Source organism: Sesamum indicum, linkage group LG4 (assembly GCF_000512975.1).
Source record: "Sesamum indicum cultivar Zhongzhi No. 13 linkage group LG4, S_indicum_v1.0, whole genome shotgun sequence".
NCBI classification, from domain to species: Eukaryota; Viridiplantae; Streptophyta; class Magnoliopsida; order Lamiales; family Pedaliaceae; genus Sesamum; species Sesamum indicum.
In genome coordinates this window covers 979,804-1,004,463 of record NC_026148.1, presented here as the reverse complement: position 1 = coordinate 1,004,463, position 24,660 = coordinate 979,804, and the positions used below count along the sequence as shown (strand labels likewise).

The following is a 24,660-nucleotide window of genomic DNA, read 5'->3' as shown; positions in this document are numbered from 1 at the left end:
CGATAAAAGACCAGAATATTTAACAACCCAACAATCAAAAACTTTGGTTTTAGAAGTCACGGCTGACCCACCTAATAAAGACGACGGTACCGCTCAAAGTCCAATGTGGCTAATCAGTGTGACCTATTCCCTGAAAAGTTCGTGGCAAGGAATGAGCTGCCTACTCAATAAGTATAGCTGATCAGTTTATATATATACACAGGCAACAATTTCACGTACATGCAGTCACATTGACTAACAGTCATTATCAATAGTAACATCAAATATAAGCAGTAATACCTACTCATAATTATAAATCGATCTATGACACACTATTCGACATTATCGTTTATTAGTTAGGGCCCCACTTACTCTAATTGGTATACATCAGTCAATGGTTTCGCCGGCCATCATCATATCATATACAACACAGGATACCGGTTGTGTGATATCCCCACACTCTTTTACTCCAGTTGTGTAGCAATATAGCACATGACATCACAACAAACATGGTACCCCCACACCACCCCAGTGTGTAGCTAACAGCACAGGATATTCTCTACTGCCCCGGTACCCTACGCGCCATGGTACCTAGCTTAAATCATATCTCAATATCAATCATATCATCATCAATCACATTTTCATAAACCACTGACTGTGTTCCCAACTAGGTAAGCATCATCTTCTATTTCAATACACGATCATCATTCTTTTCTTTATAAAATTTACTTCCTCAATAATTGCTCCCAATTTGATTTCATACTACAATCAATCATACGATCACGTAATCATACCACTCTCACGTCCAACCATTTCAAACACATATGACACATAATAACAATTTCACCAATATTTAAATAATCCACAACTAATTATGTAAACAATCAATATACGAAAGCCACGTATAATAATATAAAGCCAAGTCCATGATCGCATCCAAGAAACCAATATATATAATATATACAATACTACACATACAGATATATATAAATCCAATTAGTTATACTTACCTTATATCCCAAAATGCTTCTGTTTTATGAGAGACTGCTCAACCCTCTACTTTGTCGTCACGTCCTATAATAGAATGTTATACGTATAATCAATATATTTACAGAATATCATAAACTCTAAATAAAATATTATTTAATATTCGTACATTTTCCACCAATCTTTTAATATTCTATTTATATTAAAATCCAAACCCCTGTTCCATTTTCTTATAAATAACTATATTTTCTAAGCTTCTCAAACATATATTTAATTTATCAACTAATTCATAAGAATTCATTTAATCAAACCCCATATATATTTATGACTATCGTTTTTAATAACATTCATAAATGAGATTATCATTAAAACCTCATCTTCCCTTCTTAATAACATAATATTTCTAAAATATAACTTCCGAAATATTTCTATGAATTTTCTGTTAATTTATCGTTGCTATACAATTTAATTAAACAATAATACATAGAATTACAAATTTGGTTAATCATTCAATTGGAATTCTATAAATTGGCTATAACAATAATTAAATCCAACAAATTTAATATTTTATATTACCCAACTATATCATTTTTATATCAAATGTGATATTTAATTTGACACTAATTTAAATAGCCAAAATCATAAAATACTCCGATTAAATAGTTCACCGCTCAATATAATCAACATTTAATAAACGAGCTAATTAAATAATATAATTATATAAATTAAATAAAATTAAATTACAATTTTCGTACCTCTGTTTTTCCGAAAATGTGTGTGTGCGTCTAGTGTGTGTGTTAAATGTGAGTGTGTGTGTTTTGTGAGTGTAATTGTGCATGTGTGTGCAATTAATATACATATATATATGTTTAATGGTTGGTGAGGCGGTGGCAGCACATGCCACTGCCCACCCCCTTTTTTTTTTCTTTTTTTCTTTTAAAATTCTTTTTAATAATTACTATTACGTCCTTTTTAATTTTCTTAATTAATATAATTTGCTTTCAAATATTATAACGAATTCCAATTTAATCCATTCAAGTTTTATTATATCCCAAATTCAGTCTATAATTTATTTACTAATTAAATTTAAATTTCTAATAATTAGCAATTAGTCTTCCAATTACGTACAAAATTCTACGGACGTTACATTTTTTATTTGAATATATGATTGCACATAATTAGTATAGTTATATATTTATTAAATATAAAAATATATCTGTCCAAAAAAAGCTCTTTTTATTGAATTATGTAGTATATTAATTTTAAAAAACAAATAAACATAAGCTATTTTCTAAAAATAAAATGAGAATGTTTATGAATATATATTTTCAAAATGTGATGATGGTAGTTTAAATTTTTATATCTTTCAATTATGTAAAAATATAAATAATATTTTTTTTTAAATCAAACAGTGATTGATTTTCATCTTATATATATATAATAACAGTAAAAATAAGTAAAATTGTTCGACCACTATTGTATTATTATAGATTAGTTCATGAGAAACTTCAAATTTCAATATAAGTAATAAAACAAATTACACGTAATTATGTATTTTGCTACAAATATGTACCCACAAATAAATATAAAAAACTATAAGTAAATTAATTATTATAACTTGTTAATTTACAAAAGTAAAAGAGCTTACAAATGACATTGAAATGTAACAGTAAAAAATTTATTCATAAAATTTTATATATAATTGAAAGACTAATTGATAATTAAAAAAAAATAAATTTATTATAATAATTATAAGTTGAAATTAAAATATAATAAATTTTGAATGGAGTAAATTGAAACTTATTGTATTATTTGAGTGTAAATTATATTAATTTAAAAATTAAACAGGACTAATTAAATATTTTTTAAAAAAAATTAAATAATATATTTATAGGATCAGTATGTAGCAGGTGGGCCATCACTCCCACCGCCTCCCTGTATATATATATATATATAGATAATAGCTAAATTATTAAATTTGTTAGATTTAATCATTATTATAGTAAATTTATTCAATTTCATCTTACCTATTAACCAAATGTGTAATTATATGTATTGGTGTTTAATTAAATTATATAGTAACGAGAAATTGATGAAAAATTTATAAAAATATTCGAAAATTATATTTAAGAAATATTAAAAAATTATATTTGAGAAATATTAGGTTATTAAAAAGAAAAATGGTATTTTTATGATAATTCAATTTAGTGACGTTATTAAAAATTATAGTTATAAAGATAATTTGATTAAGTGAATTCTTGGGAGTTGGTTGATAAATTAAATATATACCTAGAAAGTTTAGTTATTTAAAAGAAAATCGAACGGATGTTTGAATCTCAATATAAATGAAATATTAAAAGATTGATGAAAATATATGAATATTGGTGTAAGGATGAGTTAGTTAACGCTTGAACACTTGTAATACTAGTAGGTAGTGAACTATTAGAACATCCATGTTACTTACTTTTGACTTGACATGCAATGCTTACATATATACATACAACTTGTACATAGGATGTTTGTTGTGTGTGTGCATAGTGTATAGGCTTGTGTGTGTGTTACTTTGTATATAATACAAAAAACAACTCCTCACTTATACTCATTATCTTGACTACTTTGTTCTCGATCTCTTTTCTCTTTATTCTTTAGTTTTCTTGAACTCGTTTCAAGTTGAAGCACGGTCATCTTAAATTTGATATATTAAGTTAATAATATAATCAAATCTCATATACTACATGCACATTACCTCTAGCAATGTTCGGTGTAGACCACCTTGTGGTGTAGTGTATGTGTTCGACACATAGGAGATTTTGATGGTCTTTGCGTGAGCACACGGTTGGAGGAAAAAAGTTTGAAGAAAGTTTTCAAATTGGAAAGGTAAAACTTTATGATTATATTTCCGCCACGTTATATTATTATAGCTGCATGTTTTATTACAAAGTTCTTTTATGCTTGTTGAGTGCCAAACACCCAGGATAAAGGGACTAGTTCCATTTTGATTAAGAATTTAAAATATGTTTATTTTCATGCTTTTATTACGTTATTGTCAAGTCTCGGACCATATGGATTCATTCAATTAAAATATTGAATATTGATTGATAATTCTAATATACCGTGAATTTTGAATACGAACTTGATAATATTGAATATGCAGTTAAACATGTAAAAATGCTTAAATATATATATGGATATATATATATATAAATATTTAAAAAAGAAATAAAGTTCGCAATAGAAATAATAGAGCTCGAGCTTGAAATCGAACCAACTCGACCCAAGTTGCACCCCTACCCCAATGGATACTCCATTGACACCTTGCACCCTTAAATTGTATCTTGACAATTTGTGCAACACTCATTTGAAAGTTATCGATAAAAGCTCGTTTGAATTAAAAACTTAACAAACTAAATTTGAATAAAAGTTTTCGTTCGATAATCTTTCGAGCATCATTAGATTGGTGTAAAAATAATAAAATATATTTAAAAATATTAAATTACTGATGCTCAATCCATATTTGATCTAATTAAAGTTAATTTGAGCTAATTATATCAATAATCAAACTAATTAAAACACAATTTTTAAAACTCATAATAATTCAAATAAATGTGAATAATTTGATCATTTTTCAATATCATTACACACATATTTTCAAAATCTCGTATCTACCAAATTCATGCTATCTCGTTTTTTTTCTTATTGAAATGATATAAGACGAAATGAAATCATGATTTATTATAAAGTCTGATTGTAATTCAGAAAAATCAGTGCTACTACTTTATATCAAAAATTATTTTATTCTGCAAAAAGTTTAATTAAAAATGATAGAATTAGAAGAAATAAAAAAATAAAACAAAGATGTGCAACAATGTAAATTATATTTCCTCAACATAAAGAAAAGAGCAATCATAATCAAACCAGTAGAGTACAACTACAACCACCCTATAGCATTAAAAAGAAAAAAGGAAGGAAGAGGATTTTTCACACCAAAATTTGTCATAATCGGAAAATTCTGTTCAGACGCAGTTTGATTTTGATTGCATATTTGATGTGATGGAGTTGGCATTTGAACAGAATTTGCCCCATTTTTGGTATCATTTGATTTTCATGGAGGTGAAGAGCTGGATTCAGTTGAACAATTTGTTCTGCAAGTCGGACAAGAGGAATGGGAAACTAACCATCGTTGAATGCAATGGAGGTGGAAGCCATGGTTGCACTTCTCCAAAACCCTGATTTTCTCCCCAATGGCGAACTCCGATAAACAGATTATGCACTCCGTGTCTGCCCCCGTCAGCTTCATCCCCTCGGAGTAAATCACGGAAGGAATTTCCGCTGCCTGCTCCGCTGCGGCGCCTCCGGTGTCCGCTTTCTCGTCCGAAGCCTCTCGCTGCCGCCGCCGGCTACAATGCAGGCTTATGATGTAGCGAATGGCGGCGTTGAACGCCAGGCCGCAGATTAATGCGCAGAAGAGGACGACGAGGATTAAGGCCGTGTTTGTTTTGAAATCTTTAGAGCTGGAGTAAGGCCACCAGGGACATTTCTGGGCGTCGCAGTTCCCTGGCGCTGCCGGAGGCCAGTGGGGTGGCGCTGCCAGAGTTGAAGTGGTAATCGGTGGCGACAAGTGAATGTTGAATTCGGCCATTGCCACTGCTGCTTCTGTTCCCAAAGAAGGTACTTTTCTCATTTTGTTGATTTTTTTTCCTTATTTGGCACCTGAATTTCTTACACTTTTTTTGGCTTTTCTTCAGTAAACAATTGACAGAGCTTTTTGATTGAATTTCCCAGAAAAAGTACAATTTAGAAGAGACTGCTAAACAGTAAGAGGAGGATTTTCTGGAAATGATTTAGCTTAATTGGTTGAATTCCACAAGAGGGGAGGCTTAATTGAAGTAGAAAAGATGAGGCAAGGCAACAAAAGTGACTGAATTTCTACAAAGAAAATTTGTGCAATTGGTTTGACTGAAGCAGAAGATAATGCTATCAGAGGGAGGATGAAGCTGATGTCCTGAAATAAAACTCAGTCTGTGCTTGAATTTCTGCAAGAATAGTTGCTTTGAGTGAAGCAGAAGAAAATGCTAACTAAAAGGAGGGGGAATATTTAGAAAATTTTCACTCTATTTGATGAAATCTTCTGCAGGAAGAGAGTTGAGGATGGGTCTGAGTGAAGAGAGAAGAGAGTGCTGATAAAAGGGAGGTGGAGAGGAGGAATGGGGTGTATCAAGTAATAACAAAGAGAGACGTATGCAAATTAAATTTATTAGTAACAAGATAGGTGGCTGCTGTTATATAAACTGCTCTCCTGTGGCAGAATTTGATGGTTTTTTCCCATTTGGAAATTGATTGCTTAATATTGAAAACATTATGCCACGTATCTAACACCAAAACAAGACAAGTTGGGGAACCGGGAAATACCTGTTGAACCAAGAAAAGAGAGTAAATATTGGAAAGATGGAAATGGGAAAAGTGAATTTTAGGAAGATGGAGAAGAATGGATATGTTATTTTAATGAAGGATGTTGATTGGACAAATATTATTAACTAACCTTTGCATTTTCAGAAGAAGCTTGTCAAGAATGCTAGATAAAGAGTTCATAATATAATTGTTATGCACATTTTATCTTTCTATAGTCTCATGATGGTGTGTTTGTTCTTTCATTTGAGAAGTAAAATGTTATTTGTAATTTTAAAAAGTAAAATAAAAAGTCGTGAAACCCTAAATTCTTTTAGAGGGAAAAGTGAAAACTGCTTTGGTCTTATAAAGACCACAAAGTTAAGGTCAGCAAAATCTGGTCTTGCACAGCGTTTGATAAAGTGAAATTCGTTTTTAAATTAATGCAAGAAGAATATTTATGCTTGCTGCATACTGCTTCTTTCTCTCTCCCTTGCACAAGCTTTTGATCCACATATTCTGGGAACTGGTACAAATATTTTAGTAAACATAAAACCAGATTCGACCTAGGAATCCGTCACTGGTGTTGGTACTTCTTCACTACATTGTTAAACATCAATAAGTGGGAGTGCCACTAAGTTACGTCTTTGTGCCGGTCCTTGTCTAGTGCCGGTCCTATCTTAGTACTATTTCATTTGACAGTATCAACAAAAAAAGCTTGGAAAGTAGGATACTTGTGAGTTGATCTCCCCTCTTTTATACTATATACTATCAAAATGGTTGCTATTTATTTCTTTTCAACAATCATTACTAGAGTGTAAATGCTACTTTCCATTTTACAACTTGAACCTTGCGAAGATAATTCTTATCCCATGTAGGTCTATGAACTAGTATAAAAGATAATCATTATGTTTGGATTTGTGTTTTAGTTGTTTTATTTTGTGTTTTGGAAATAGAAAGAGAAAAATAGAGATAAGTGAGTGTATGTTGAAAATAGATGATATGTTTGGATTTGTGTTTTGGTAAAATTTAAAATATTTTAAAATAAGTGGCGTAGGTTTGATGTTGGGATTTGAGAGACAAAAATTACTGTTCATTATCAAATCATATATTTTTATATATATATAAATATTTTATGTTTAATGTTGTACTTTTGGGAGACAAAAATTACTGTTTATTGTCAAATCATGTCTGTTTTATATTATGTATATATATATTATATATAGAAAGTTGAAAAACATAAAAACACGCAGATAAGGTGTAAAAACACAAAAACAAACATTGAGTGTGTTTTATCTTGTCTCGGGAAATGCAAAGTAACAAATTCAAACAAAGCCAATAATATTTTTATATTATATGTTTGAACTTTGGATTTATTGAGGAAAAGGTAAAGGGAAAAGCTATAGATATATAAAGTTTCATCATTTAAGGCAAATATATCTGTTCTTCAATAGTTTTCTCACTAAATATCTAGGCTAATAATAGTTAAACGTCATTGATGTCTCTTATTATGTATATATGTATTATATATAGAAAGTTGAAAAACATAAAAACACGCAGATAAGGTGTAAAAACACAAAAACAAACATTGAGTGTGTTTTATCTTGTCTCGGGAAATGCAAAGTAACAAATTCAAACAAAGCCAATAATATTTTTATATTATATGTTTGAACTTTGGATTTATTGAGGAAAAGGTAAAGGGAAAAGCTATAGATATATAAAGTTTCATCATTTAAGGCAAATATATCTGTTCTTCAATAGTTTTCTCACTAAATATCTAGGCTAATAATAGTTAAACGTCATTGATGTCTCTTTTCTATAATAGCATTTCAATCTCTTGTAAGTCTTCATGATATGCATCGACGATAATAAATAAGTAAGGATATTTTCTTTGTATTGTATGCTACTACATCTGAGGTATCATATATTGAGAGCTTTTATCTAATTCAGTCTGTTTATTTAGCAGCTCTAAAGTTCATCAGCCCATTGATTTGATCCATAGTTTTCGCAAGCAGGTTGTAGTTTTGAACGTAAGGATTATCAAGTTGAAAGAGTACTGACTCTAGTGACATCTTAACCGAGCGAAATGGCACAATCACTCATCGTCATTGAAAACTTGCAATTATCCACACATCCGGTAGCCAATCTATTTCAGCCTCAGGAAGCAAATAGGGCGATGTGTTGAATTCTTGTGGTGACAAATCAGATGGGAGAGTGCGCAAAGCCAGAGGACAAAATCGAAGTAGCTAAGCAGAATTGTCCATTTCGTAGGTAATGAGTGAAGGCCCGCAGGAGTTAATGAACAGACTCAGTGCAGTGCTGCCGTATAATGGCAAGCTCTGGAATATTAGAGAGAAACTCAATGATTCATTTCATATGGAGCTTTGGACCCTACGAAATCAAATCCCAACAAATACTGTTACACCCCACATGTGGCTCTCTGATCTGCATTCGTTTTGATGTTGAGAATTTAAAAACTTCTCTTGTTTCTAGAGCACACTGGACTTCCAAGCCTCATTTAATGTTCATTTGTGTGTATTCAGGTTCTGAAATTTCTATCATATCCTCAGTTTTATTTTGTCTGTGCAACATGTAGTTTTCTAGTGTAGAATATGAATCAAGACAATACAATTCATTCTTCTTATTATCTTGTGAAACTGAGGATTTTGTTTGTATACGTTGTTTTAACTTTCAAATTCTCCAAGATAATCTCATCCCTAATAGTAATAATACAGGAATAGTGAAAGAACATCACTTTCTACTCGGGATTGAATTTTTTGTTGCAAATTCTATTTAGTCTTCTACTTCATTTAAAATACACATGCCACTTATATAAGATGAGATCATGTATTTATTTTGGGAGAAATTTTATACATGTGGCGTATTTATGTTGAATGGAGTAGATAATGGAATAGATTTTAAAATAGAAAATCCAACCCGTTTTCCACTTATATATATAGAGGGAAATATGTTATATATATATATATATATACACACAATCGTGGAATAATGGAGAGGTAATGTATTGAGTTATAGGACCCCACCAAATTTGAAAAATAGTAGCTAATCCACGTGTGTTCTTCAGTTGAAAACTCTACTATCCATATAACACATACATCTCCTAATGCTGCTGTTACAATCCCAAGTTCCTCCAAAACTGATCTGTCATCAGAAAAGGGACCAAAGAGGACAAAGTTTCTATGTATATTTAACAAGAACTGATGAGAGGACAGCATAGGTAATTGCAGAAGAGAAGTGCCCTGGAGGCAAGGGAACTGAATAGAAGGTGCAAAGCAGGCAACACCTATCCTATTCACCACTTGTTATTTAAGGTTGGGGCATCTGGTTAGGTGGGTGATCAAGATTGTTCAATGTCGACGGAGACGGAAGCTGCCGCTTGCACCAAGTTGCTACTGAACAACGTTCGTTCATGCCATTCATTGCGAATGTGAGAACGTGTCTATTTTTATCGTGTAATTAACTATTTCGGGTTGAAAATAGTTTAGAATTCCGCATTTTTAGTGTAAGTAAAAGCAAAAAAGAAAAAGACTCATTTCTAATACAAAGGAAAAGTAATGCTATGAAACTCTGGAATATGAAATTGTCAGAAATGTTGATGTTGGATGATTTATAGAACGGAAAAATAGACGTAAGCCCTCTACAAGCAAAGAATTTCATTCAACTTATGCTCGGTCTACATTGGAAATGGGTGAATAGTGATTTAGCTCCCGATTATTTTGAAAATAAGCACATTACCTCTCTATGAAAAAAATATAGTAATTTACTCTCTTGTATTTTTCAAAATGAAACAATTTATCTCCTCATACAGGAAGGTAAATTGCTTCAGTTTAAAAATCATAAGGGGATAAATTGTTATATTTTAAAAAATATAAGAAGGTAAATGATTTATTTTCTTATAAGAGGATAATTTTACGAGTTGTTTGTATTTTTTCCTATTGAAAACTAATCAAAAGAATTAAAACATAACATCAACTAGTACAATTGAACCATCAATCGCGTTGGACAACAAATTGGTTGTTGCCCAAGTTGTTGAAATCAGAGATCGAAATCATCATGAAACTCGAGAGTTGTGCACGACACATAATGCTCATGACTAGCAGGATGGAAAAACTGAAACTTGTATTGCATATTGGGAGCTGGAAGCTCGATTAAATAGTTACAGGGAAGAAAAAGAAAGAAGATAACCAACTGTGCAACAGACTAACTAATGCCTAACTACCTGCACAAGTAGGCATCCATTTGGCACAACTAATACACGTCTGTAAAGAAAAACAAAAAAAGAACGTTTAACTAATAAAAATGTAAAAGAGGACAAACACGACTTCATTCATCAATAAGCGAGTTTGAGGCTGAGGCAAGAGTGCTGTGATGACAGAGGCTGAGCTTGCTCTGTTGCTGGAGATGGGCTTGGGGAAAGGCTACCAAACCCAGCTTGGACAACGAATAAACAAACTTAGCATGAGGGAGCAACTTCGTGTACATGTCAGCAAATTGAGATTTGTTAGAGATATAAGATGAAAGAACAAAACCTGCCTTGTACTGATCTCGAACCAAATTGCAGTCAATCTCCAAATGTTTCGTGCATTCATAAAACACGGGGTTGGCAAAGATGTGCATGGCAGCCTGATTGTCACAGTAAAGAGGAATTGGCTGAAGGACAGAAACGTGCAAATCCTGCAATAAGTATGAAATCCACTTGAGCTCACAAGTTGTAGCCCCCAAGTTCCTATATTCTGCCTCAACTGTGGAACGAGCAACGGTTGTCTGTTTCTTGGTCTTCCAAGAGATTAAGGCCTCATCTAAGAAAATGCAATAACCAGTTAAAGAATGACGGGAGTCAACACAACCAGCCCAGTCAGCATCGCGGTAAGCAGTGATAGTGAAAGAACTGGAAGAAGGGAAGAATAACCCCAGGTCTGGACATCTTTCCAAATAGCGCACCAAATGTAGAGGTACATTCATGTGGACAACGCAAGGACGGTATACAAATTGACTTAATTGCTGAGCAGCAAAGGAGATGTCTGGCTTTGTGAAACTGAGATAGAGAAAACGTCCCACTAGCCTGCGATATGGTTCAGGATTAGGCAATGTGGGAGCATCATAAGCTGTCAACTTCAAACCCATGGGAACGGGGGTTGCTGTGGAATTGGAAGACTGTAAACCCGTGTCCTTGATGATGTCTCTGATAAACTTATGCTGGGTGATAGTCATTCCTGCAATAGAATGTGCAATTTCCAACTCCAAAAAGTACTTAGCAGGGCCTAAATCTTTGATAGCGAAAGCTAAATCCAAAAACTACTTAACATCATAAATTTGGTCTAGGGAAGAACTTGTGATCAAAATATTATGTATATAAACCAACAAGGCAATTAAACCATTAGCAGAGTCTTTAATGAATAAGAAATGATCATGCTGGGACTGTACAAAACCATAAGAGAGTAGTTGAGCTGTGAGCTCTAAATTCTATCGCATTGACGCCTGCTTAGTCCATACAAGGACAATTTAAGCTTGCAAACCTTTTTAAAAGGTATAGACGAACCTTCAGGAGCAGTCGTATAAATGTCTTCATCCAAGAACCCATGAGGAATGCGTTATTGATATCCACTTAATGAATAGGCTAGTTATTACTTGAAGCAACCACCAAAATAGTTCCTATAGTCACAACCTTAACAACAGGTGAAAACCTGTCAAAATAATCGACCCTCTCAACTTGATTATAACCTTTCGCAACCAATCGAGCTTTGTACCTTTCCACATTACCATCCCACCTTAGCTTCACCTTATACACCCATTTACACCCTATTGATTTCTTCCCCTTAGGCAACTCCACAGTGTCCCGAATGTCATTTTTCTCAAGAGCAGCCAATTCTGGTTGCATCGCCTATTCCCACTCTACATAACCCTTAGCCTGTAGGTAACCTCTAGGCACTTGAATGGTAGACAAAGCAGCTAAGAAGCTCCTATGTGGTGAAGTTAGGTCAGAAGAAGATATCATAGGTGCAGAAGAAAAATTACAATGGAGTCAGCAAGCCAGGAGGGTGATTTGGATACTCTTTGAGATCTTCTAAGATGCACCTAAGGAGTAGGATCAAAAACAAGAGGTGAAGGAGGAGGATAAAGTTCAGGCTCTGGCACATGAGCTGGAAGAGTTGTATTAGATGATCCAGAGGTACGGGGTGTAGAGCCCGTGAGTTTTGGAATTACAAGTAAAGAAAGATCATAAGATATTTGGACATAAAGATTAGAGTGAGTGTCTAAGATATTCGCTAGCGTGCCTTTCGATAGCCACCGATCATGCCAAAAAGAGATAGTACCAGCCCCAAGGGGGAGGTGGTTTGGGGAGAGGGTGGGGGTTAAGTTTTCAATTTTTAAATAATAATTTCCATTTTATAATTATAATATAATTCAAAATATGTCCACCTCATTTCAATTGTCACACTTAGGCTTAAAATATTTTAAAAATATGTTCAGTTGGCCTGCTATGTAATATTTATGGTCATCAAAGGAAAAAAACACGTCCAATGGAGGACCTTTTCTAATTAATTTTTTAAGTTACTAGATTTAGAAAGAAAAAGCATAGTTACCAAGCAAAAAAATAATATTGGACATCAAAGCGAACTATAAAAATAATTTTTTTCTTTTAAAAATTGTGAAATGTTTTTATTGAAAATTATTTAAATTATAAAAATAAGTGATGTAAAATTTGAAAGAAATTGCAAAAATATGAAAATACAAAACAAGTAACTTGATATAAAAATAATCAAGAATTTTAACATATAAAAAAGAAATAATAGGAGCATGTGACAAATGAATATAGCTAATTCAAAATCAACCCAATCACAAGTTCACAACGCCCAATCCTAATTCTATTTGGATTTGTTTACTACATATATATAAATATAGCTATATAGGTTGCGTGTTTGCACTTAATTTGCATGCATGAACCAACTTCAATTGCCTTTCTATCCCTAAAACAAAATATAAAAAGGAAAACCTCTGGATCGGCGGAGATGGAGAGGAAGGGGAAGGAGAAGGAGATTGAGAGCGATTGGATCTACAATTCTGAGGATGAATATTTTTCGTCGCTTCCGCAGGGTTTCAAGTTCAGACGCACAGACCTGGAGCTTCTGGAGGCTTACCTCATCAAGAAACTAAAGAATCAACCGCTGCCGTTGAACAGAATCAGAGAGGTGGACCTCTACAGCTTCGCTACTCCCCAGGCACTCACTGGTGCGCTTTTCTTTTATATACAACAAATATTTAGCATGCATGCATGGAGGAATGGGCTCTCATCCATCCATCCAACGCTGCAGCAAACATCAAGTTAATTAGAGAAAAGAAGTGGTATTTTTTCACACCAAGATTCAGGAAGTACGCCAACGGTGACCGGCCAGACCGGGGGACTCCCGGCGGATACTGGAAGACCACCGGCGCAGACATCAAGGTCCGCAACCACGTCGGCCTCGTGCTTGGCACAAAGAGAACTCTATGTTTCCATGAGGGGAAGCCCATGGCTGGAGAAAAGACCAACTGGATTATGCATGAATATATAGTTGACAGACCCACAACTCCACACAACAAACCTCGCAAGGTATTCATTGCCCTTTAACCTAACCTTTTTATAATTTTTACTGCAAATTTGGTCTGTTTCATGTGTATACCATATATACAATACATGTTTGATGTTATAATTATTTGTGTGCAGTTGGATGAGTGGGTGTTGTGCAAGGTTTTCCTTAGAAATGTTGGGCAGAAGAAGGACGACTCTGCATGACCCCCCAACTTCTGGAAATCAAATTCATCACTTCTCTGATTATCATACGGACCATTAATTCATATATCTATCTATATACATAAATATATATATATATATGAAAAAATGTCAATAATTTTTATGTGATATTGCAAATTGATAAATTATTCTTTTATGAAAAAAGAAAGTACTTCCGTATATATGTTGTTTAAGGGATGATTACACTCCTCTTCCCTAAGATTTGGTGTAATTACACCTAAATCCTTTTTGGTTTAAAACATTATATTTAACACTCTTGAGGTTTGATCCTATTTAACAAGTATGTCTTTTCGTTATTCAAAATTCACTGAATTTTGCTAATATTAATAAAAAGAAATTGAATGAAATTTACCCTTAATTAACTTATTTCTAACTTATTATATGTCAAATAATTTTTTTTGAACTAAACTACATTTACAATGGTGAAAAAATATACTCCTCACATGCATTAACGAGTCAAGATTTATAAGGGATTCGGCCATAAACAAATTTATCGAACCTACAATAAATTAGTAATAAGTCAATTGGAAGTAAATTAATAGATTTTTTTTAACTTTATGGTCTTTAATAAAGAGTCAATCACATATATAATTTATATATATATTTATTTTTCATTCTAAGGATATTCATTTATTTATTTTATTTTTTTTGTAATGTTGTTAAAACTTGGGCCTTTTCAATGACTATTGGGCCGTGGCCAGCCCAATATAAACATTTTTCATGGGCCATTTATTTAGTTAATTTGCGTTTTACTTATTTTCGAAATAATTTTTATACAGATTAATTAATATATTTATACCATCACGACATTAGAAAAAAAAATTACACATACACACACATCAATGTTTATGTGGACCAAACGATAATGCAGTAAAAATAAAATTTTCATAATTTTCCACGTCTTATTTTTCTTAAAATAAAAATTATAAATCTTAAAATAACATAAAACTTGTCTCAAGTATATCATGTATTAATACCAATTTAGTGAAATATGAAACAAATAATATGATAAATTACATATTATAGGGGGGGGGGGGGCCGGGGGGGGGGGGGGACCCTAGAGTCTAAGAGTGCCTCAAAGAAGGGAGACAATGCATGATATATAGAAGGGTGATGATGCATGTCTAATAAAGTGGTATCCCCAATCTCAATTCCACACACTGAAAATTAAAGTCCCCTTTCCCTTTCTTTTTATCTTTTCCTTTTGGGCCCACCCATATCATACCATACCATACCATACATGACATTCACCTACACTCCCTACCCCACACCATCATCCATCCACATGACTTTGGTGCCAATCTCTACCCCTCCAAAATAAGCTGCGGATCGAATTTTTTATTTTAAAGTCTATTAAATTGTTTATTTTAATTAATAATTATGAAAATAATATCATGTATTTTATTTAAAAAAAATTGATATACATGACGTGTATGTAATCAAATAAAAAAAATAAAAAATTCAATCCGACGTCGTACATTAACATAGCATGTGTTGTCTCGTCTTTTACGTAATGTTTTTGCATAAAATATGGTATGTTGTGATTGGAGTTTAATGAATTTATTCTTAAAAAGATGTCATCCTATGTATAGGTTAATTAAATTGTTAGTAAGTAGAGCTGAAAAAGGAAACAACTCAAAAGCCTGAAGAAATGATGATTATGGCAATCAAAAGTGATAGGCAGAAACATGATTTGATGGGTCAGTGTTTTTCCCGCCGATTCCTTAATCCCTGCATTAATTACGCCTTAATCACTGATTAACCCCTACTTATACTCATCATTGTGTCCAAACCCCACCCCATCATCATCTGGACAAACACAGAAAACATCTTTAACAGTGAGACAGCAGAAGCAGCAAAGGCATTTGCACTTCTTCATCCATCTTTATATATGGATTCTTTAATTATTAAATAAATTAATAATTGGGAAACTATAATGATTGATTATGTGTAGGGTATTTAATGACAAAAATACTTGGGAATTTTTATAAATACATATTTTGAGGTTGTAAATTGTAATTGTAAGGAGAAATTGGAATTTTGGGCCTTTATGTTAGGATCTAAATCCAATGAAAAGACTAAAAAATTATATATATTTTTTAATTTTATAATTTATATGATCGTTAACAAGAATCATATAATTAATGAGATTAAAAGTAGTCGAAGAATTAATGACTAGATGCTTAACACGTACATTTTTCATCAAAATACTAAAGAATCTGATGAAAATTTTAAAAAATTATGGTACTATTAATGAGAATTTCGTAATCAATAAGATGAAAATGTGATGATTCTAAAAATGAGACAGAAAATGTTATTTTTCATAATTGCAAATTATAAAAAAATAACTATGTAGTAGTATAATAATAATAATTATTATTATTATTATTATATTATCGTATGGTATTATAATTGGAGAAATGGTGGGCCTAGTTTGAGTAGGGAAGGGAGCCCCCCACCCCCACCCCACCCCCATACCTATTCCTATCTCAATGGTTCAACAGTTGAACATAAAACAATTCATTAATTCCACCTATTATTTCTGTATATATATATATTACATTTTTTATTAGAAAATGATACATTTCATCCACACCCCTTGAAATAGACTTAATTAGACAAACACCCTATATTTTTTATAAAATTATATGTATGCCCATGAGGAGGGGGTGTTAGTATAATATATTTAGAAAAGATGCTTTTATAGAGTTTCGTAATTGAACAACATGTGATATACTTGTAGTTACAGTTATAATTTTAATAATTTTACAAATGATAATAAGTGTATATATAATCAGATTTAGTGTTAAAAAAAATATAATTTATTCTGAACAAAAATAAGTACAGACATCTGATAAAAGGGCAGAGCTAATAAAATATCAAACATCCTTTAGAATAAAAAATTACATAAATAAAAAAAAATCACCGCGCAGTTAAATGGTTAATCAAGAAATGAATATAGCAATTAAAGGACAAAAATCTTGAAAAGATGAAGAAGGACAATAGGTAGGAGACATGAATGCTTTTCCCATTACAAAAATCCTCGACAGCCTAAAGCCCCCAGAAATGGCCCCAATTGTTTGTCAAGTATTGATGATGATGATGCCTTCTCCAACATAGGCATTAATTTTTTTTTATTATCTTAATAATATTTTTAAATTAGTTTTTATTTCTTTATTTTTTTTAAATATGATGTGTTGATTTTCATATTTTAAGACGTAAAAAAAATTATATTTATTATATGCATGTTGGGACGATCAGAAAAAATTGTTAGGGTCAATATGAGTTTGATGTTATTTGTAATATTTAAAGTCAAGAATGGAGGTAAAGTGAAGCAGAGAAGTGATGGTTACAAGTGAGGCAGTGTTTGCAGTGTGAGGGACTGAGAGAGATTAGTGGCATTAACTCAAAGCTGCACACTTCTCGTGAATCCCTTCACTTCACTACACATGTAACATCACCCCTCCTGCAATTTCTTTCTCAATTGCGTACACTCAAATCTGCCACCAAAATCACTGTCCCTCTCTCTTACACACACAAGAACACACATTTCACGCCCTGACTGACAGAGAACAAAACACCTGAGCAGTGAGAAGTAGTTACCTTCTACATTGTACATTTCCTCTTTTATCATCTGCTTTTTCTCTGTAAAATTTGCTAATTCACCATATATATATATATATATATGGTTTTATATCTTCTGTTCTTTTCTGCAAAGATTTCTGCTTTTTCTTTGGTTTTTACGCTTTAGAGCTGATTTTCTTGTCCATTTGGACTCTGGGCTTAATCAAGAAATCTTGAGCTATTGCTCTCTTTTTCCTCCCAGACATTGCTGCTTTTTCTTTTTCTTAGTTTATTTTTGGCTAATTTCTTAATGTCTGTCTGTTGCCTGAGTTTTGGTCAAGAATTTTAAAAGAAAGTAGTGTTTTTTTACTCCTCAAGTTGAGGGGTAGGTGCTTCCTTTTTGAATCCCTTCGTTTTCAAGAACTTGAGAATGGGCCATTTTGAAAAGGTGAAAAGCTCATGTGGGTATTTGTAGTTCAAGGTTTTTCTTGGTTCAACTTTACTAACTATCTCAGAGTTTCCAATGTTGTCTCAGCTATGACCTATAAGTTGCTTTCCAGCGTATAAATGCTACATGCTCTTGTTTTGGACCATAGATTCACAAAAGCTTGATATTCTGCTTGTCCCCCTGGTCTTTTTGAGAGAATAAAAAAGAGGTTCATCCTTTTTTCTGAAATTGAAGCAGCCCAAAAATGCCATTCTTGAGTTTGTTGAGTATTTTACTATTTGGGTTGCTCTCAAGTTCTCAACTTGTGATTAGTCAGCTGCTCAATGATCAGGCCACACTATTAGTACTTGCGCAGGAGCTTAAATTATCTGGATGGAATGGAAATAACTCAGACTACTGCACTTGGCCTGGCATTTCATGCAGCTCAAACAGTTCAATTGTGGAGAGGCTTGATCTTTCTGGCCATGGGCTGCAAGGTAACTTTACACTCATTTCTGAGCTCAAAGCACTCAAATGGCTTGATCTCTCATCCAACAACTTCCATGGCATTATACCACCTGCTTTTGGGAATTTGTCTGAGCTTGAGTATCTTGATTTGTCGTTTAATAACTTCGGTGGCTCAATACCTCTAGAGTTGGGGAGGCTCAGAAATCTTAGAGCGTTGAATCTTTCCAATAACATGCTCATGGGAGTGATACCTGATGAGCTTGAGGACTTAGACAAGTTGCAGGATTTGCAGCTGTTTACGAACCGATTCAATGGTTCTATCCCACTTTGGGTGGGGAATTTAACCAATTTGAGAGTGTTCACTGCCTATGAAAATGAACTGAGTGGTGTTATTCCAGATAACTTAGGTTCAGTCTCTGAGCTTCAATTGTTGAACCTTCATTCTAACCGTCTGGAGGGTCCGATTCCCGAAGCCATTTTTTATATGGAGAAGCTGGAGACTTTGGTTCTGACTCAGAATAGATTGACTGGCAGAATTCCAGAATCAATTGGGAAATGCAAAGGCCTTTCAAGTATTAGAATTGGGAATAACTATTTGATTGGAGGCATTCCCAGGGAAATCGGTAATATTAGCAGCCTTACTTATTTTGAAGCAGACAATAACAATCTTTCTGGGGAGATTGTGACAGAGTTCTCCAGATGCTCTAATCTCACTCTCCTTAATTTAGCTTCAAATGGTTTTACTGGAAGTGTTCCTTCGGAGTTTGGCTCGCTCAGTAATCTGCAGGAGTTGATTGTTTCTGGGAACAGTCTGTTTGGAGACATTCCAACATCAATTCTCAGGGCCAAGAATCTAAACAAGCTTGATTTAAGCAACAACAGGTTCAATGGTACCATACCGGAGGGTATTTGCAATTCATCTCGGTTGCAGTTCTTGCTGTTGGGTCAGAATTCAATAAGAGGGGAGATACCTCATGAGATTGGCAACTGCGGGAAGTTACTGGAATTGCAACTCGGGAGCAATTATCTGACCGGAAGTATTCCCCCTGAGATTGGTCGTATCAAGAACTTGCAGATTGCTCTGAATTTGAGCTCCAATCATCTACACGGACAACTGCCTGCAGAGCTAGGACGACTTGACAAGCTCGTGTCCCTGGATGTATCAAATAATCAGCTCAGTGGAAGCATTCCAACAGCGCTTAAGGGGATGCTGAGTTTGATTGAAGTTAATTTCTCAAACAATCAATTCAGTGGGCCGATACCCTCTTTCACACCGTTTCAGAAAAGCTTGAATTTGAGCTTCCTTGGGAACAAAGGGCTCTGTGGTGAGCCTTTGAGCATGTCATGTGGGGATATCGATGGTTCTTCTCATAATGCTTACCATCATAAGGTTTCTTACAGGATCATATTAGCCGTTATTGGTTCAGGTTTGGTTGTATTCTCTTCTGTGACTATGGTTGTTTTGCTATTTATGATGAGGGAGAGACAAGAGAAGGCTGGCAAAGATGAAGGAGCTGCCGATGGGCAAATTAGCAACAAACCAGTGATAGTAGCAGGAAATGTGTTTGTTGAGAACCTTCAGCAAGCTATAGAATTTGAAGCTGTTGCCAAAGCAACCATGAAAGATTCAAATAAGCTTAGCATCGGAACATTCAGTACCGTCTACAAAGCAGACATGCCTTCTGGGATGATGTTGTCAGTCAGAAAACTGAAATCGATGGACAAAGCTATAGTTCATCATCGAACCAAGATGATCAGGGAGGTTGAGAAGCTGAGTAAACTCTGCCATGACAACTTGATGAGACCCATTGGATTTGTGGTATTTGAAGATGCTGTGCTCTTGTTACATCAGTATTTTCCGAACGGAACATTGGCTCAATTCCTTCAAGATTCCAAGAAGAAGCCAGATTACAAACCTGACTGGCCTTCAAGACTTTCCATTGCCATTGGAGTGGCTGAAGGATTGGCTTTGCTCCACCATCTGGCCATTATCCACCTTGACATTTCTTCAGGCAATGTATTTCTAGATTCTAATTTGAACCCTCTGGTAGGCGAAGTTGAAATATCAAAGCTACTTGATCCATCGAGAGGGACAGCAAGTATAAGTGCTGTCGCTGGTTCGTTTGGATACATTCCCCCAGGTACTTTCATTCTATGGTAATCACATAGTTGCTATTTCTTGGGCTTCAATCTAATACATCTTTATTTATTTTGACTTGTCCACAGAGTATGCATATACTATGCAAGTCACAGCACCGGGCAACATTTATAGCTACGGGGTTGTTTTGCTTGAGATCCTCACAACTCGACTCCCAGTAGACGAGGCTTTTGGTGAAGGCGTGGATTTGGTGAAGTGGGTTCATTCTGCCCCAGCACGAGGAGAGACACCCGAGCAGATTCTTGATGCAAGGCTAAGCACCGTTTCGTTTGCTTGGAGAAAAGAAATGCTTGCTGCTCTGAAGGTAGCGCTGCTCTGCACGGATAGCACACCAGCCAAACGACCCAAAATGAAAACCGTGGTAGAGATGCTAAAAGAGATTACAGAAAATTAAAGTGCTGGAGCATATTTCACAAGTCCGGGCATCTCACAATTGCCAGATACAACGCAAGATTTAGCTGAAATGGTCGAGTTGGCTGCATCATCATTCATCCATTCCCCTGTTTTGCATCAAGAACATGTCGTAGTGGGAGTTGTAACCATTTTTAGGTAGGAATCATGGGGGAAGGAATAGTAGATCATGGGAAAGAATCCAAAGTGTTGTGGCAGAGTTGAACAATGTATCTCTGTCTTGTGGTGGGCTATAAATCTGTTGAATGATATGTATATTGGCTCCCCCATGTGTACGAGAAGCAGCAATCACATCTTCACATCTCTTGGCACTTTGTTTCTTGGGGTCTTTCTGTCAACCTTTTTATAGGATTTCAAACTAAGGTCAACTTCTACCATTTCAAACCCTCCCGAGTCCCACCAAGATTAATTTGTCACCCTGAATTTTGATCTTATATTTCCCGTATGATTATAATATTCAAACACAAACATCAATGAAAACAGGTATAGAAGGAAAGCGAACCATATTTTTTCCTCTCTCCAAATCTTTCCCACTTCAAGCCCCAACATCCTATATTAACCAAGGAAACCTTGTACATGCTATTTAAAAGATCATTCTGGCCTGTGAATTCAAATCGTCTATCCTGTATCATAGGCTTCCTTCCTTCCTTTGCACAAAAACGATGACGCCCTTACTGATCTTAATGAAGATAAAAAGGGTCTGTAGAACCAACTTGATAAGCATTCGTAAAACACAGAAACTTGTGCATTTCACCGAGTCATAGACTCGTAAGGCTAAGCACATGGTTCTTGTTGTCTGTCATAACCTCTCAAATATTCATGTATGCTCATAGGGCAAAGCATATGGTTCTTGTTGTCTGTCATGACCTCTCAAATATATTCATGTATGCGCCAGTAGTTCATATGGTTGTAACCAACAGCAATGAAGGAATACATTATTGCAAACCTGAGAATTTCCTGAACGAGGAGCCTGTGGAGCCCATGATATGATGGTATAAAGAATTCATGCGCACCATTGAGATAACAAAAACAAAGGGGTGCCGAAAAAGGTTAGTGTGAAGGGAACTAGGATGTACTTTTCATGTCAATTAACCCAACCAGGATTGATACAAGAACAGCAGGCTTCAGGTTTCTCTGGATTTTGAAATATGACAAAGTAGCTTACAAGAACTACACCCCTGCATCAAGCTAAACCTCATCCAAGAATTCATCACCTGAAAAGAATTTTCATCCAACAAATTTCAATGTCCAAAAGCTTTTTACTCTGTAGTTATAAGAGAAGGGTCTCTCAATTCTTAAGATAGCAAACGGCAACTGAAGCCTCTTTACAAATGCATTGAAATTTCACAAGATAGCCCTGTTTTTCTTGCTGCTCTATCTATCAACACTCTTTTAGAACTAGAAGATGATTAAGGTTGTCAAATAATATGCAACAAACTCATGCTCTGTCTTGCCATCTCAATCAATCCACAGATATCGCTCACCATTTAAAAGTTCAGTGGCCAAAAGAAAATGCAAATGGAGTAAAAACTAGCAGCAGAGTGATGACTGGATCTTGACAGAATCGAACCAACCGAAGAACCATAAAGGGGCAGCATATTTTGCTATTACAAATACACCCAAGCCCAAGGTTGTGGCAAAATACAGGACCAAACACCATATGGAAAAATAACATGCCTCAAGAAGTAAGGTGCAAAGGGAGGAAAGCATTTCAAGCAAAAACCTCTTAAACCCAACCCCCACAGTAAAAGCTTGTCTCAACTAGTCACAAGATTGATAATTAAACATTTTCTTTCTATCTATTTGCAAAAACAACTCCATAAAAAGATTGATAATCAAACATTGTCTTTCTATTTGCAGAACAACTCCATAAAAATGTCAACCATACAACACTTATTACCAGCTGTTATGCAGCATAACAGGAAGTCCCACTTAGAGGGGTCAGGGGTGGTGAACCAAACAGCAAACTAAAAGCAAGATTCAGTCTCCCAAGTATCAATTGTTTAAGAATAACATAACCAAGAATCTATAGCATGGAATAACAAAGAAAGAAGCAATACTTCAAACGAGTATTTTTATTGATCAAGACTTGACTTGACGATGAAATTTTGACGGCTAATGGGGTTCATGACCACTGGTGGACCAGCAGTTCGAGGCCATGCCTGGAACTTCTTGTCGGTCTCTATCCACCATTCTTTACTTGAGACAGTTTTAGGAGTTGTACCTATATTGAAATCCAATTTTTGTTAGAAACACGAGAAATGAGAGACACCTGATGTACTGAAACAAAAGTGGCTAGTATATACCTCCAAATATCTTCTGGTCAGCAATCAAATTGTCACCAATATATGCAATAGTGAGAGATCCCAGTAAAGAACCGACGATGTATTTGGCTGACATTTTTATTAAAAGCTGCAAAAATTCCTATAAGAAACAAACCAATTATCACTCCGATCAAAAGCCTAATGCATAATCATCAAATTCCAACTACTGAGTTCTCAGGACATGTTGGGATATGGTTGAATGTAAAAGAAAAATACAGGAAGACAGAAGAAAAAATCCAGCATGCCTCAGTATGGAAACTCAATTCAATTTTCAAATAAAGAAGGCATGAAACGGTTACCTCAGTTACCACTGCTCGAGCATAAGAAGGTAGTAGTTTAACATTGTGTCTCTAATTTTCAATAAGCATACAAAATGTATAGGATGTCTTACACAGATTAATCATCAGAACCAGTTGAATTTAAAAGGTAAACATTGTACATACGAAAAAAATTAGGATTCCATCCATAACAAAGAGATCCCAATATCACTAAGAAAAAGGAAAAGAAAACAAAAGCACAAAAATGCAACATATTAGATAAGAAATAAATCCTAATATTACAAGAAACCAAATACCCAAAATGCTAGTACTTCAAACCATGAAATTATCAAACATTCAAACAGGCATCGAAAACCCCAAATCTCGACGAAAACATGGTTGTGATATACACTCTACAGTCAGATAATAAGATATAAAACCCGATTAGGGGCATAAAATGGAGGAAACTCCAAACCTAAATCGCAGTCGACAAATGACAAATGCAAACCCTAAGACCCCGATCCACACAAGAAAAAACAGTAAATAAAAAAAAAGAGAGAGATAGAACAAATAGACCAACAATCCACACGCATAGACATACAGATAGAGAGAGAGAGAGAGAGAGAGAGAAATCTCTTACTGCTATAGATTTCCGAGGAGAAAGAATCGGTGAGGGGCAACCACGAAAATGACAATTTGAGTCATGAGAGTTGAGACTGCTTATATGACCTCGCGAGAAGCTATACGATGTCGTCTTAAATCTGCCATCTTTACGACGTAGTTTTCCTTCTGTTTATACTCCACACCATAACAACTTTTTTCATTTATATATATATTCATTAATTTCTGGTGGATCAGCTTACAATACCAACACATGTTCGATCAGT

The 24,660-nt window shown here is 34.4% G+C and overlaps 5 protein-coding genes across 5 annotated transcripts; 2 read left to right on the top strand and 3 right to left on the bottom strand.

Moving 5' to 3' along the window:
• LOC105159754 (RING-H2 finger protein ATL79-like) lies at positions 4,825 to 6,253 on the bottom strand. Its single transcript, XM_011076941.2, has one exon. It carries the CDS (start codon positions 5,645 to 5,647, stop codon positions 5,069 to 5,071), a length of 579 nt encoding a protein of 192 aa, XP_011075243.1. The 5' UTR covers positions 5,648 to 6,253; the 3' UTR covers positions 4,825 to 5,068.
• On the bottom strand, positions 10,696 to 12,250 carry LOC110011864 (uncharacterized mitochondrial protein AtMg00810-like). The gene is made up of 2 exons (XM_020693285.1): positions 12,001 to 12,250; positions 10,696 to 11,654 (listed from the first exon to the last, which is right to left on the bottom strand). Exons 1-2 carry the CDS (start codon positions 12,248 to 12,250, stop codon positions 10,696 to 10,698), a joined length of 1,209 nt encoding a protein of 402 aa, XP_020548944.1.
• On the top strand, positions 13,383 to 14,270 carry LOC105159787 (NAC transcription factor 32-like). Its single transcript, XM_011076973.2, has 3 exons — positions 13,383 to 13,602; positions 13,686 to 13,963; positions 14,078 to 14,270. The coding sequence occupies exons 1-3, from the start codon at positions 13,383 to 13,385 to the stop codon at positions 14,144 to 14,146; spliced, it is 567 nt and encodes a 188-aa protein (XP_011075275.1). The 3' UTR covers positions 14,147 to 14,270.
• On the top strand, positions 17,416 to 21,503 carry LOC105159753 (leucine-rich repeat receptor-like tyrosine-protein kinase PXC3). Its single transcript, XM_011076940.2, has 2 exons — positions 17,416 to 20,764; positions 20,850 to 21,503. Exons 1-2 carry the CDS (start codon positions 18,421 to 18,423, stop codon positions 21,173 to 21,175), a joined length of 2,670 nt encoding a protein of 889 aa, XP_011075242.1. The 5' UTR covers positions 17,416 to 18,420; the 3' UTR covers positions 21,176 to 21,503.
• LOC105159752 lies at positions 23,019 to 24,556 on the bottom strand. Its single transcript, XM_011076939.2, has 3 exons — positions 24,414 to 24,556; positions 23,499 to 23,616; positions 23,019 to 23,416 (listed from the first exon to the last, which is right to left on the bottom strand). The coding sequence occupies exons 2-3, from the start codon at positions 23,590 to 23,592 to the stop codon at positions 23,268 to 23,270; spliced, it is 243 nt and encodes an 80-aa protein (XP_011075241.1). The 5' UTR covers positions 23,593 to 23,616; positions 24,414 to 24,556; the 3' UTR covers positions 23,019 to 23,267.

What these genes read in the sequence shown, in the direction of transcription:
- LOC105159753 (XM_011076940.2), top strand. Translation starts at nt 18,421, where the DNA reads ATGCCATTCTTGAGTTTGTTGAGTATTTTACTATTTGGGTTGCTCTCA. An exon ending in GTTTGGATACATTCCCCCAG is followed by an intron (nt 20,765 to 20,849) that starts GTACTTTCATTC and finishes ACTTGTCCACAG; the next exon opens with AGTATGCATATACTATGCAA.
- LOC105159754 (XM_011076941.2), bottom strand. Translation starts at nt 5,647, where the DNA reads ATGAGAAAAGTACCTTCTTTGGGAACAGAAGCAGCAGTGGCAATGGCC.
- LOC110011864 (XM_020693285.1), bottom strand. Translation starts at nt 12,250, where the DNA reads ATGCAACCAGAATTGGCTGCTCTTGAGAAAAATGACATTCGGGACACT. An exon ending in TATTTTGGTGGTTGCTTCAA is followed by an intron (nt 11,655 to 12,000) that starts GTAATAACTAGC and finishes TTTTGGATTTAG; the next exon opens with CTTTCGCTATCAAAGATTTA.
- LOC105159787 (XM_011076973.2), top strand. Translation starts at nt 13,383, where the DNA reads ATGGAGAGGAAGGGGAAGGAGAAGGAGATTGAGAGCGATTGGATCTAC. An exon ending in TACTCCCCAGGCACTCACTG is followed by an intron (nt 13,603 to 13,685) that starts GTGCGCTTTTCT and finishes CCAACGCTGCAG; the next exon opens with CAAACATCAAGTTAATTAGA. An exon ending in CACACAACAAACCTCGCAAG is followed by an intron (nt 13,964 to 14,077) that starts GTATTCATTGCC and finishes ATTTGTGTGCAG; the next exon opens with TTGGATGAGTGGGTGTTGTG.
- LOC105159752 (XM_011076939.2), bottom strand. Translation starts at nt 23,592, where the DNA reads ATGTCAGCCAAATACATCGTCGGTTCTTTACTGGGATCTCTCACTATT. An exon ending in TGACCAGAAGATATTTGGAG is followed by an intron (nt 23,417 to 23,498) that starts GTATATACTAGC and finishes ATTTCAATATAG; the next exon opens with GTACAACTCCTAAAACTGTC.